General features: G+C 41.8%; 1 protein-coding gene across 1 annotated transcript in view; it reads right to left on the reverse strand.

Annotated features, from left to right (window-relative positions):
• The window catches only part of FRAS1 (Fraser extracellular matrix complex subunit 1), a 653238-nt gene that overhangs the window by 207983 nt on the left and 431830 nt on the right, over positions 1–13425 (reverse strand). Inside the window, exon 24 of the mRNA XM_077275534.1 lies at positions 4305–4445. Within this exon, the coding sequence (XP_077131649.1) occupies positions 4305–4445 (141 nt within the window). The remainder of the gene's footprint in view (positions 1–4304; positions 4446–13425) is intronic.

The raw sequence follows: 13425 nt of genomic DNA on the forward strand, positions 1-13425 counted from the left end.
AAAAAAGACCTTGGTTAATAAAAACACATTTTCTACAACCCATTAGTATGCCACAGAGATAATAAAAACAACAAAAAACATAGATCTTTATCGTGAATCAATCGACACACTGACTAAATCATTGATTACATATCACTCACAGTCAAGTGGCAGCAAGGCAAGATTCAACTACAGTACAGGTCCTTCTCAAAAAATTAGCATATAGTGTTCAATTTCATTATTTACCATAATGTAATGATTACAATTAAACTTTCATATATTATAGATTCATTATCCACCAACTGAAATTTGTCAGGTCTTTTATTGTTTTAATACTGATGATTTTGGCCTACAACTCCTGATAACCCAAAAAACCTGTCTCAATAAATTAGCATATCAAGAAAAGGTTCTCTAAACGACCTATTACCCTAATCTTCTGAATCAACTAATTAACTCTAAACACATGCAAAAGATACCTGAGGCTTATAAAAACTCCCTGCCTGGTTCATTACTCAAAACCCCCATCATGGGTAAGACTAGCGACCTGACAGATGTCAAGAAGGCCATCATTGACACCCTCAAGCAAGAGGGTAAGACCCAGAAAGAAATTTCTCAACAAATAGGCTGTTCCCAGAGTGCTGTATCAAGGCACCTCAATGGTAAGTCTGTTGGAAGGAAACAATGTGGCAGAAAACGCTGTACAACGAGAAGAGGTGACCGGACCCTGAGGAAGATTGTGGAGAAGGACCGATTCCAGACCTTGGGGAACCTGAGGAAGCAGTGGACTGAGTCTGGTGTGGAAACATCCAGAGCCACCGTGCACAGGCGTGGGCAGGAAATGGGCTACAGGTGCTGCATTCCCCAGGCAAAGCCACTTAAAAGCAGCACTGGACTGTTGCTAAGTGGTCCCAAGTACTTTTTTCTGATGAAAGCAAATTTTGCATGTCATTCGGAAATCAAGGTGCCAGAGTCTGGAGGAAGACTGGGGAGAAGGAAATGCCAAAATGCCTGAAGTCCAGTGTCAAGTACCCACAGTCAGTGATGGTGTGGGGTGCCATGTCAGCTGCTGGTGTTGGTCCACTGTGTTTCATCAAGGGCAGGGTCAATGCAGCTAGCTATCAGGAGATTTTGGAGCACTTCATGCTTCCATCGGCTGAAATGCTTTATGGAGATGAAGATTTCATTTTCCAGCACGACCTGGCACCTGCTCACAGTGCCAAAACCACTGGTAAATGGTTTACTGACCATGGTATTACTGTGCTCAATTGGCCTGCCAACTCTCCTGACCTGAACCCCATAGAGAATCTGTGGGATATTGTGAAGAGAAAGTTGAGAGACGCAAGACCCAACACTCTGGATGAGCTTAAGGCCGCTATTGAGGCATCCTGGGCCTCCATAACATCTCAGCAGTGTCACAGGCTGATTGCCTCCATGCCACGCCGCATTGAAGCAGTCATTTCTGCCAAAGGATTCCCGACCAAGTATTGAGTGCATAACTAAACATTATTATTTGATGGTTTTTTTGTCTGTTATTAAAAAACACTTTTATTTGATTGGACGGGTGAAATATGCTAATTTATTGAGACAGGTTTTTTGGGTTATCAGGAGTTGTATGCCAAAATCATCAGTATTAAAACAATAAAAGACCTGACAAATTTCAGTTGGTGGATAATGAATCTATAATATATGAAAGTTTAATTGTAATCATTACATTATGGTAAATAATGAAATTTAACACTATATGCTAATTTTTTGAGAAGGACCTGTATATATGCGACACATACACTCTGTGAGACTAATGCTGCACAGTATAAACTTGGTAGCGACAAAAGAAGTGAAAAAACACTGGAATAATCAAAAAAATATAATTTTTTATTACCGTATATACTCGAGTATAAGCCGACCCGAGTATAAGCCGACCCCCCTAATTTTGCCACAAAAAACTGGGAAAACTTATTGACTCGAGTATAAGCCTAGGGTGGGAAATGCAGCAGCTACCAGTTAATGTCAAAAATAAAAATAGATACCAATAACAGTAAAATTAATTGAGACATCAGTAGGTTAAGTGTTTTTGAATATCCATATTGAATCAGGAGCCCCATATAATGCTCCATACAGTTCATGATGGGCCCCATAAGATGCCCCATATTAAAATATACCCCATATAATGCTACACAAAGGTTAATAATGGCCCATAAGATGCTCCATAGAAACATTTGCCCCATACAATGCTGCATAAAGGTTGGTGGCCCCATGAGATGCTCCACACATTATGGCCCCATACGATGCTCCATACATTAGGGGCCCCATGAGATGCTCCACACATTATGGCCCCATAAGATGCTCCACACATTATGGCCCCATACGATGCTCCATACATTGTGGCCCCATGAAATGCTCCACACATTAGGGGCCCCATGAGATGCTCCACACATTATGCCCCATACGATGCTCCATACATTGTGGCCCCATGAGATGCTCCACACATTAGGGGCCCCATAAGATGCTCCTCATATATGCCCCATAAGATGCTCCTCATATATGCCCCATAAGATGCTCCTCATATATGCCCCATAAGATGCTCCATACATTTGCCCCATTTGCTGTTGCTGCGATTAAAATAAAAAAAATCACATACTCACCTCTCTTCGCTCAGGCCCCAGGCACTTGCGATAGTCACCTTCCACGTTCCATCGCTGCGCGCTGCTCTGTCTTCCATCCTCTGCACTGACTGTTCAGGCAGAGGGCGGCGCACACACTAATCGCGTCATCGCGCCTTCTGACCTGTACAGTCACAGCCAGAGGACGGAAGACAGAGCAGCGCGCAGCGATGTAACGAGGAAGGTGACTATCATGCAATGCTCACCTCCCCTGATATACTCACCTGCTCCCGGTGCGGTCCCCTGTCTCACTGTCAGATGGTCTCCGGCGGCATCTTCCTGTGTTCAGCGGTCACTTACCGCTCATTAGAGTAATGAATATGCGTGCATATTCATTACTTTAATGAGCGGTACCACGTGACCGCTGAACACAGGAAGCGCTGCCTGGAGACCATCGGACATGCAGGGACCGCGCCAGGAACAGGTGAGTATATCACAGCCGCCGCTCCCCCTCGACCGCCGACCCCACACCGACACTGACTCGAGTATAAGCCGAGAGGGTCACTTTCAGCCCAAAAAAGTGGGCTGAAAATCTCGGCTTATACTCGAGTATATACGGTAACACCAAATATTAGAAACAACTGTGTGTAAGCAGTGAGATCAAAAAATATATATAGAGGGGGATAAAAAATAGCACAGAAAAAAATCACGCTGAAAAACGTATAGAAAATGGGTCTAGTAATAATATGGTATGAATTACAAATAACAACAAGTGGTGGAGGGATAACAGGCTCGTCCTTATAAATCAGTCTTAAATGTTTAAATAACAATAGAGGTCCTACAAAAGTAGACAATTTGAAGTTGCTATAAGGGTACTCAGCATGAATCCCCCCAAAAAGACCACAGATGAAAAAAAATGAAGATAAGGTACCATACATAAATACCCAGTAGCGCCAACGTACGTTTCGCCAGCTGGCTTTCTCAAGGAGTATAAAGTTGCTTTTAACTTTTTCTTTTTTCCATAAAAATATTTAAGCTACTCTTGAGTCACTGTAATGTCATTTTACATTAAGGCTACTTTCACCCTAGCGTCGGTACGGGGCCGTCGCCATGCGTCGGCCCGACGTACCGACGCATGCTGTGAAATAAAAGCACAACGGGGGCAGCAGATGTAGTTTTTCAACGCATCCGCTGCCCCATTGTAATGTACGGGGAGGAGGGGGCGGAGTTCCGGCTGCGCATGCGCGGTCGGAAATGGCAGACACGACGCACAAAAAAAGTTACATGGAACGTTTTTTTTGTGCCGACGGTCTGCCAAAACACGACGCATCCATCGCACGACAGATGCAACGTGTGGCCATACGTCGCAATGCGTCGCTAATGTAAGTCTATGGGGAAAAAACGCATCCTGCAGACAACTTTGCAGGACGCGTTTTTTCTCCTAAACGACGCATTGGGACGTATTCCAAACGACGCTAGTGTGAAAGTAGCCTAAGTCATAAGTGAATTTGTGTCGTACTCTAGCCCTAGCCTAAATGGCTTTCCCAAAATTGCTGATAATGACTACCTCGGTACAGTGCTGAGAAATATTTTAAAGCTACAAAGTCACCAGAAAATGAATTACCGTATACATTTAGAGGTGCACCGTGCCAGTTCACTAATAAATTGTTAGAAATCAATACTATTTTCAAGAGTTAAAACAAGAAACCGAAGAGAAACACCAACCTCTGCAAGTGTCCCTGTGCTTATAATACGAGGGAGGGCAGTGCTCGAGACATGCACCATTATGTAAAGTGTACTGGTCCATACACTGCAAGCAGTCTGTGTTCAGAGGGCCTTTGCATGCATTACAGCTCCAGTCACATTCTGGAAGGGAAAAAATATGAATTACACAAAAGTGAATATTCTGGATAAAAAAATACTCAAATGGCAAGAATGCACAATAGACTGGCAAAAGTCATATCCAAATTGTGTGCAGACCAAACATACAGCTGTGTGTCACCTAATGCAAATTGACTCTTCAGAGGCAACGTTAGTGCCACCTAGTGGAAGTAGCAATCCTAAAAGTCAATATTGAACCTTTAACGAGTCTTGCTTCATACCTTAAAGTAAAAGCCAAACCAAAATCTCAATTTGCAGACACATGTTTCAGGGTATTGCCCTTCCTCAGTGCAGAGAATGAGATAAGATTTGGCTGTATGAAAGACCTCTGACTCACATTTAAGGAGTAATGTTTTTTCTTGTGGAGAGTGACATGGCCAGGCCTCTCATATAGCAAAATCAGATATCGTGCTTTGCACTGAGGAGGGGCAACACCCTGAAACATGTGTCTACTAATGGAGATTCTGGTTTGACTTTTATTCTAGGTCATGAGGAAAGGCTTTGTAAAGCGTCGGTATTGACTTTTAGAACTTCTACTTCCAATAAGTGGTAATAGAATTTAAGTTATCTTCCTCTCCAAAGAGGCAATTTACATATTTAATTTCCAAGTGGAGCATTGAATGGCCTATTAGGGTACCGTCACACAGTGCAATTTTGATCGCTACGACGGCACGATTCGTGACGTTCCAGCGATGCATTTACGATATCGTTGTGTCTGACACGCTACTGCGATCCGGATCCCCGCTGAGAATCGTACGTCGTAGCAGATCGTTTGAAACTTTCTTTCGTCGTCTAGTGTCCCGCTGTGGCGGCATGATTGCATTGTGTGACACAGGTTGTATACGATGTGCGCACAGTAACCAACGGCTTCTACATCGCAAATACGTCATGAAATTATCGCTCCAGCGCCGTGTATTGCAACGTGTGACCGCAGTATACGACGCTGGAGCGATACTTATACGACGCTGCAACGTCACGAATCGTGCCGTCGTAGCGATGAAAATGGCACTGTGTGACGGTACCCTTAGTCTTCTTACCCTGGCATTTCACTCTCCACAAGGAAAAAGATTACCTTTTGGCAAATACTGGGCATTGTTGGCTTTTAAGAGAAGGGGTAAACATGGTACCATAACATGTCTGAATAGATAAGCTGAAATACAGCTGTGAAAAAAAAAATTGTCAGCCAATAATAATTTTTATTTTTTATAGTACAAACATATTCCGCAGCACTTTACAATTTCAGAGGGGACTTGTATAGACCATAAAGACATTACAGAATAAACCTAACGCAGATGTCAAAAGGAGTGAGGGTCCAGCTCGCAAGCTTATAATCTATAAGGAAATAGGGGAGACACAAAGATAAATTCTAAAATATGTTTATATTGTACAATGCAGCCATAATATACTAAATAGCGTATGCACATAATGCTACATGAACCGGTCACCAGCCAGTGTGTGAACAGTACAGGCACAGAGGGCTATTAACTGCATGGAGGGTGTGTGAACAGATGCTACGAGGGTAATGATTTTGAAGAAAATGTTATGTGGGCTAAACATAGATAGTTAGATAAGTAAGGTGGGGCGATAGGCCAGTCTAAAGAAATAAGTTTTTAGGCCACACTTAAAACTGTGGATATTGGTAATTAATCGAATTGTCCTTGATAGTGTAAGATGCAAGAATTGGCACGGCACATGACAAGCCTTGGAGACGGGAATGGGAGGTTCGGATTATTGAGGATTTTAATTTTAAGTAATTATCATCAGAATGGAGGGAACGGGTAGGGTGGTAGACTGAAACAAGGGAGGAGATGTAGGGTGGTGCTGAACTGTGGAGCGCTTTGTGGGTGAAAGTGATAAGTTTATATTGAACTCTGTATTGGATGGGCAACTAGTGCAGTGACTGGCACAGGGTTGAGGCATCAGTGTAACGGTTGGAAAGGAATAGGATTCTGGCTGCTGCATTCAGGGCGGATTGGAGAAGGGAGAGTTTGGAAAGAGGGAGACCGATTAGTAGGGGGTTGCAATAGTCCAGACGAAAATGAATAACAGCTACAGTAACAGTTTTTGCAGAGTCAAAGGTAAGAAAAGGTCGAATTCTAGAAATGGTTTTAAGGTGTAGGTGACATGAATGAGCGAGTGATCAGATGTGGGAACTAAAGGAAAGTTCTGAATCAAATATGACACCAAGGCAGCGGGAATGTTGCTAGGGAGTAATGGTGGAACCAACAATGAAAATGGAAATATCGGTGTAGGTAGGTTAGTGTTGGGAGGAAACACAAGGAGTTCAGTTTTTGACAGATTCAGTTTTAGATAGAGGGAGGACATACACTGTGTGCAGAATTATTAGGCAAGTTGTATTTTAGAGGATTATTTTTATTATTGATCAACAACTATGTTCTCAATCAACCCAAAAGACTCAAATATCAAAGCTTAATATTTTTGCAAGTTGGAGTGGTTTTTTTTTTAGATTTGGCTATCTTAGGAGGATATCTGTTTGTGCAGGTAACTATTACTGTGCAAAATTATTAGGCAACTTAATAAAAACCGAATATATTCCCATCTCGCTTGTTTATTTTCACCAGGTAAACCAATATAACTGCACAAAATTTAGAAATAAACATTTCTGACATGCACAAACAAAACCCCAAAAAATTAGTGACCAATATAGCCACCTTTCTTTATGATGACACTCACCAGCCTTCCCACCATAGATTCTGTCAGTTGCTTGATCTGTTTACGATCAACATTGCGTGCAGCAGCCACCACAGCCTCCCAGACACTGTTCCGAGAGGTGGACTGTTTTCCCTCCCTGTAGATCTCACATTTTATGAGGGACCACAGGTTCTCTATGGGGTTCAGATCAGGTGAACAAGGGGGCCATGTCATTATTGTTTCTTCTTTGAGGCCTTTACTGGCCAGCCACTCTGTGGAGTAGTTGAAGGCATGTGATGGAGCATTGTCCTGCATGAAAATCATGTTTTTCTTGAACGATACCGACTTTTTCCTGTACCACTGCTTGAAGAAGTTGTCTTCCAGAAACTGGAAGTAGGTCTGGGAGTTGAGCTTCACTCCATCCTCAACCCGAACAAGTTCATCTTTGATGATGCCAGCCCATACCAGTACCCCACCTCCACCTTGCTGGCGTCTGAGTCGGAGTGGAGCTCTCTGCCCTTTACTGATGCAGCCTCTGGCCCATCCATCTGGCCCATCAAGAGTCACTCTCATTTCATCAGTCCATAAAACCTTTGAAAAGTCAGTCTTAAGATATTTCTTGGCCCAGTCTTGACGTTTTATCTTTTGTTTCTTGTTCAAAGGTGGTAGTTTTTCAGCCTTTCTTACCATGGCCATGTCCCTGAGTATCGCACACCTTGTGCTTTTTGTTACTCCAGTAACATTGCAGCTCTGAAATATGGCAAAACTGGTGGCAAATGGCATCTTGACCCTTGATTTTCCTCAATTCATAGGCAGTTATTTTGCGCCTTTTTTGCCCAACACGCTTCTTGCGACCATGTTGGCTATTTGCCATGAAACGCTTGATTGTTCGGTGATCACGCTTCAAAAGTTTGGCAATTTCAAGACTGCTGCATCCCTCTGTAAGACATCTCACAATTTTGGACTTTTCAGAGCCCATCAAATCTCTCTTCTGACCCATTTTGCCAAAGGAAAGGAAGTTGCCTAGTAATTAAGCACACCTTATATAGGGTTTTGATGTCATTAGACAACACCCCTCCTCATTACAGAGATGCACATCACCTGATTTACTTAGTTGGTAGTTGGCTCTCAAGCCTGAACAGCTTGGAGAAGGACAACATGTATAAAAAGTATCATGTGATCAAAATACAACTTGCCTAATAATTCTGCACACAGTGTAATGTTAAAGACAGCAGAAAGACACTCACTGGTATTTTGTAGCAATGCAGGGTTGATGTCAGGAGACTACGTATACAATTGGGTGTTATAAGCATAGAGATGGTACTGAAATTCAAATCTACTGATTATCTAATAGGGGTGGTATACAAGGAGAAAAGAAAGGGGCCTAGGATGGAAACTTGAGGAACTCCAACAGTAATGGGAAGGGGAGAGGAGGAGGAAGCAAAAGATACAGTAAAGGAGCGGTCAGAGAGGTAGAAGTAAAACCAGGAGAGAAGAGTGTCCTTGATCCCAATAGCGTGAAGCATAGTGAGGAGTAGTTGGTGAACCAGAGTGTCTATTACTGAAGAGAGATCCAGGAGAATCAGCAGAGAGTAGCTGCCATTAGATTTAGCCGTCATGAGATCGTTTTAGAGACTTTATTGAGGGCAGTTTCAGTAGAGTGTAAAGAGCGAAAACCAGATTGTAAAGGGTTGAGAAGAGAGTTATCTGAGAGATAGCAGATTAGACGTGTGGACCAAGTGATCCAGAAGACCGGTCTGTAGTTAGCAGCTCAGTTCTAGTTGAGGGATGTTTTTTAAGTAATGGCGGTATGCTGATGTGTTTAAATGAGGAGGGAGAAATACCAGATGAGAGGGAGAGATTAAATATTTTGTCAGGTGAGAGGTGACAGCAGGGGATAGGGACTGGAGGCGATGTGAGGGAATAGGGTCACTGGTACAGGTAATAGGGCTAGACGATGCAAGTGAACTGGTCATTTCTTTTTGCTTGACTGGTTAAAAGACAGGAAGTGAGCTGCTAGATGCAATGCTGCAGGGAGGAGAATACATAACATTAGGGGATTGGGACAAAATTTTCTGTCGGATATGGTCAATTTTTTCTTTAAAATGAGTGGCCGGATCTTCAGAGCTGAGATTGGTTGAGGGGGCCTGCACTCTTGGAATGAGGAGAGAGTGAAAAGTGTCAGAGTCATTTAGGATTATTGGATAGTGAGGTGATTAAAGTGTTGAAGTAGGCTTGTTCGAAGAGGTGAAGAGCCGAGTTGTAGGTTTTAAGCATAAACTTATAATGGATGAACTCTTCAGCCAAATTGGATTTTCTCCACAGACGTTCAGCGCACCTGAAGCACCGCTGGAGAAAATGTGTTTGAAGCGTGTGCCAGGATTGTCGCCATCTGTGTTGAAGTTACAACATTCCCAAATGGTTCCCATACACAGCTAATAATGAAAGAGTCTATCAGCCAGTAGTGAGTGAGCAGGTATTAAGCTGGAATAGAAATGACCTTAAGTGGCTCTGTGACCAGCTTTACAATATACAATGCATACAATATTACACAGACATCTAAGACCCAACAAAAATGGTGTACTTATTGGGCAAGAAAACGTTAAAAAATGATTATAAAGCCATTCTTACATTAATCTTGAAAGTAAGTACACCATCCTCAATAAGTGATTTTTTTCAGTGATCTAATTTGTATTGTGAAAAGTAGCAAGAGATTAAACACTGAGAAAAGAGTCAGTTTGGTTCAGCCTTAGGATTTTTTTTCACTGGAATGTAGTACCAACTTGCACCCCAAGATGGCACTATTATCTATATCTACCATTGCCATCCTGCCGGTGTACACTCCAGCACTTTATTAGTTAATGTATAAATCTACAGTTAGGTGTAAGATTTAACTAGGCAGCAATTGTGCATGAGAGTAGTAGAAAAAAAAAAGATTTATCCAGTAAGGAATGTAAGACGGATTGTTTTTTTAATAATACAAAAAATTCAACTTAAGCATGTTTTTTTTTTTTCACAAGAAAATCAAATGAAAGTAAAAGAAATAAAATGTGTACTCCTGGGCTATGCTCATCCTTAAGGCTGTATCGGATCGATACTGTATGTCGGAGTTCAGTGTAATCCCCACCTTGTGCTGAATAAAAGTGGATTTTGGCCTCTTGTTTGGTGAACTGCGCTCAAAGACAGGGGGTGGTGACAATAGGAGGAATGAGAATTCTGTAATACAAACTTCTAATGTTGAAAGCCGAGTAAGCCTAACCAGCAAACGCTTCATAACCATCAATATAATCAGTAACATCAATGTGCTGAACTGAACCGTTTTTTTTTATTTTATAAAGTTAATACATTTCAGGAACACCAATTACTCCCGAAAATGAAACAGAGGCCATCCATTCACTTTTCCTGCACAGTGGGTGCCAGGAGCTCCGTGCACAAGGAAAATCAATCATGTCATTCAGAGGATCAGTGGGGGTCCATTCAGTAAGTCAGCCACCCACCCCACCACCACCAGTTAGGCAGTGATGACTTTTCCTAGAAAAAGTCCATTAGCCAGAAAGAGGTACGGTATATAAGATTACTGCTTCACCATGTAATAATGGATAAAGACTGTTCTACATCTTTAGATTATGCATATGATTCATTGACTCGACAGATTGATCAGATATGTCTCCTATGCACGTGTGAATTATTTGATTGTGGTAAAGTTGAAATCGTTGTCACACGGCAATGGGTACAAGGGAAAGTCAACATGGAGCAGGTCAGCACCCTTTTTAATGGCATACAGAGTTTTATGCAGATCTTACAATTTTTTGCATCCTACATTTTTAGCAAGATATTCAATGATCATTTCCACTAAAGTAGCTGTGTGTGAGCCCCATGAAAATGTGTTATCACCTTAATACAGTTGTGCTCAAAAGTTTACAAACCCCGGCAGAATTTTTGCTATCTTTAACTTTTTTTTTCCAGAGAATATGAATGATAACACCAAAACTTTTTCTCCACTCATGGTTAGTTGTTGGGTGAAGCCATTTATTGTCAAACTACTGTGTTTTCTCTTTTCAAAGCATGATGAGAACCCAAAGCATCCAAATGACCCTGATCAAAAGTTCACATACCCTGGTGATTTTGGCCTGATAACATGCACAGAAGTTGACACAAATGGGTTTGAATGGCTAATAAGGCTACTTCCACACATCAGGTTTTTGCAGTCAGGCACAATACGGCGAGTTTTGAAAAAACTGATCCGTATTTTTCTCATAGAGTTGTATTAGCGCCGGATTGTGCCTGATGGCCACACGTTTAATCCGTTTTTTGCCGGATCCGTCAAAAAAGCTGTTTCCGGCGGACAGAAAAAAACGTACAGAGGAACATTTTTTATGTCCGGCAAAAAACGCCCAGCGACTGATCCGGCGAAAAAGGTATAAAACTAAGATATGAAATGATGAATCCGGCCTCCGAATCCGGTTTTCCATGCATTTCTCCATTCAAATCATGCACATTTTCCTTTCTGGGGGGTGGGTCTCTCGCTCTCTCTTTTCCCTAGAAACAGGAAGTCCAAACTCTATCCCCGGGTTCATTAAAAAAAATGGATACAGCAAAAAAACCAAATCTGTTGCATCAGTTTTCCACAATTCAAAACGGATCCGTTTTTTCAAAGATTCGCCGGATTCTGTCTAACGGAAAAAACTGATGTGTGAAAGTAGCCTAAAGATAACATCCTCACCTGTGATCCGTTTGCTTGTAATCAGTGTGTGTGCATAAAAGCTGAGTGAGTTTCTGGGATCTAGGCAGACTCTTGCATCTTTCATCCAGCCACTGACGTTTCTGGATTGTGAGTCATGGGAAAGCAAACAAAAATGTCGTTCACAACTGCCAGGAAAATTGTTCGGGATGCAAAGAAAAACCCACAAATAACATCAGCTGAAATACAGGACTCTCTAAAAACTAGCGGTGTGGCTGTTTCAAGTTGCACCATAAGGAGGCACTTGATGAAAAATGGGCTGCATGGTTGAGTTGCAAGAAGAAAGCCATTACTGCGCAAATAGCACAAGGTATCTCACCTACAATATGCAAAACAGCACAGAGACAAGCCTCAAAACTTCTGGAACAAGGTAATTTGGAGTGATGAGAACAAAATTGTTTTTTTCCGCCACAACCATAAATGTTATATTTGTAGAGAGGTCAACAATGTATATGATGAAAGGAACACCATTCCTACTGTAAAGCACAGAGGTGGACCGCTGATGTTTTGGGGATGTGCAAGCTACAAAGACATAGGAAACTTGATCAAAGTTGAAGATGAATGCAGCATGTTATCAGCAAATACAGGAGGCAAATTTGCACTCATCAGCCCGGAAGCTGCACATGGGACATACTTGGACATTCCAACATAACAATAATCCAAAACACAAGGCCAAGTCGACCTGTATTTGGCTACAGCAGAACAAAGTGAAGGTTCTGGAGTGGCTATCTCAGTCTCCTGACCTTAATATCATTGAGCCACTCTGGAGAGATCTCAAGCGCACAGTTCATGCTAGACAGCCCAGGAATATACAGGAACTGGAAGCTTTTTGCCAAGAAGAGTGGGCAGCTTTACCATCTGAGAAAATAAAGAACCTCATCCACAACTACCACAAAAGACTTCCAAGTTGTCATTGATGTCAGAGGGGGCAATACATGGTATTATGAAATGGGGTATGCAAACTTTTGATCAGGGTCATTTGGATGTTTTGGGTTGTCATTATGATTTAAAAAGAAAAAACACAGTAGTTTGACAATAAATGGCTTCATCCAACCGCTAAACATGAGTGGAGAAAAAGTTTTGGTGTAATCATTCATATTCTCTGAAAAAAGGCAAAGAAAGCTAAAATTCTGCTGTGGTATGTAAACTTTTGAGCACAACTGTATATTGCAATCACCATATTACAAAGCAATGTGCTCTTATAATTGCTCATTTTTACTTTCTACCCAGCAAATTCTTCTCTTTTCCATTAGGTCTATGACATCATATGATTAAAAGCAGAGTAGCTGAATCTTTCTAAGATCTTTGTAGAAACAGGAAGTCAATTTTCCCTGCATGAGTAATAAGTCACTGCAAAAGTCCCTATAAGGGGGAGAGGCAGCAGCTGGGTCTGGAATTGAAGAGGGGAATGATTTCTGCAGGGATAAGAGTTTTCCTGTTTCAACATAGAGCAGAGAAAAGAGAAGAATTAACTGGATAGAAACGTAAAATGAGCAATTGTAAGTACACAGTGCTATATTATATGAGGATTGCAATATATTAAGAGGATAAAAACTTTGATGAGAGTGCTTC

The sequence above is a fragment of the Ranitomeya variabilis genome, chromosome 1, assembly GCF_051348905.1.
Source record: "Ranitomeya variabilis isolate aRanVar5 chromosome 1, aRanVar5.hap1, whole genome shotgun sequence".
Lineage (NCBI taxonomy): Eukaryota > Metazoa > Chordata > Amphibia > Anura > Dendrobatidae > Ranitomeya > Ranitomeya variabilis.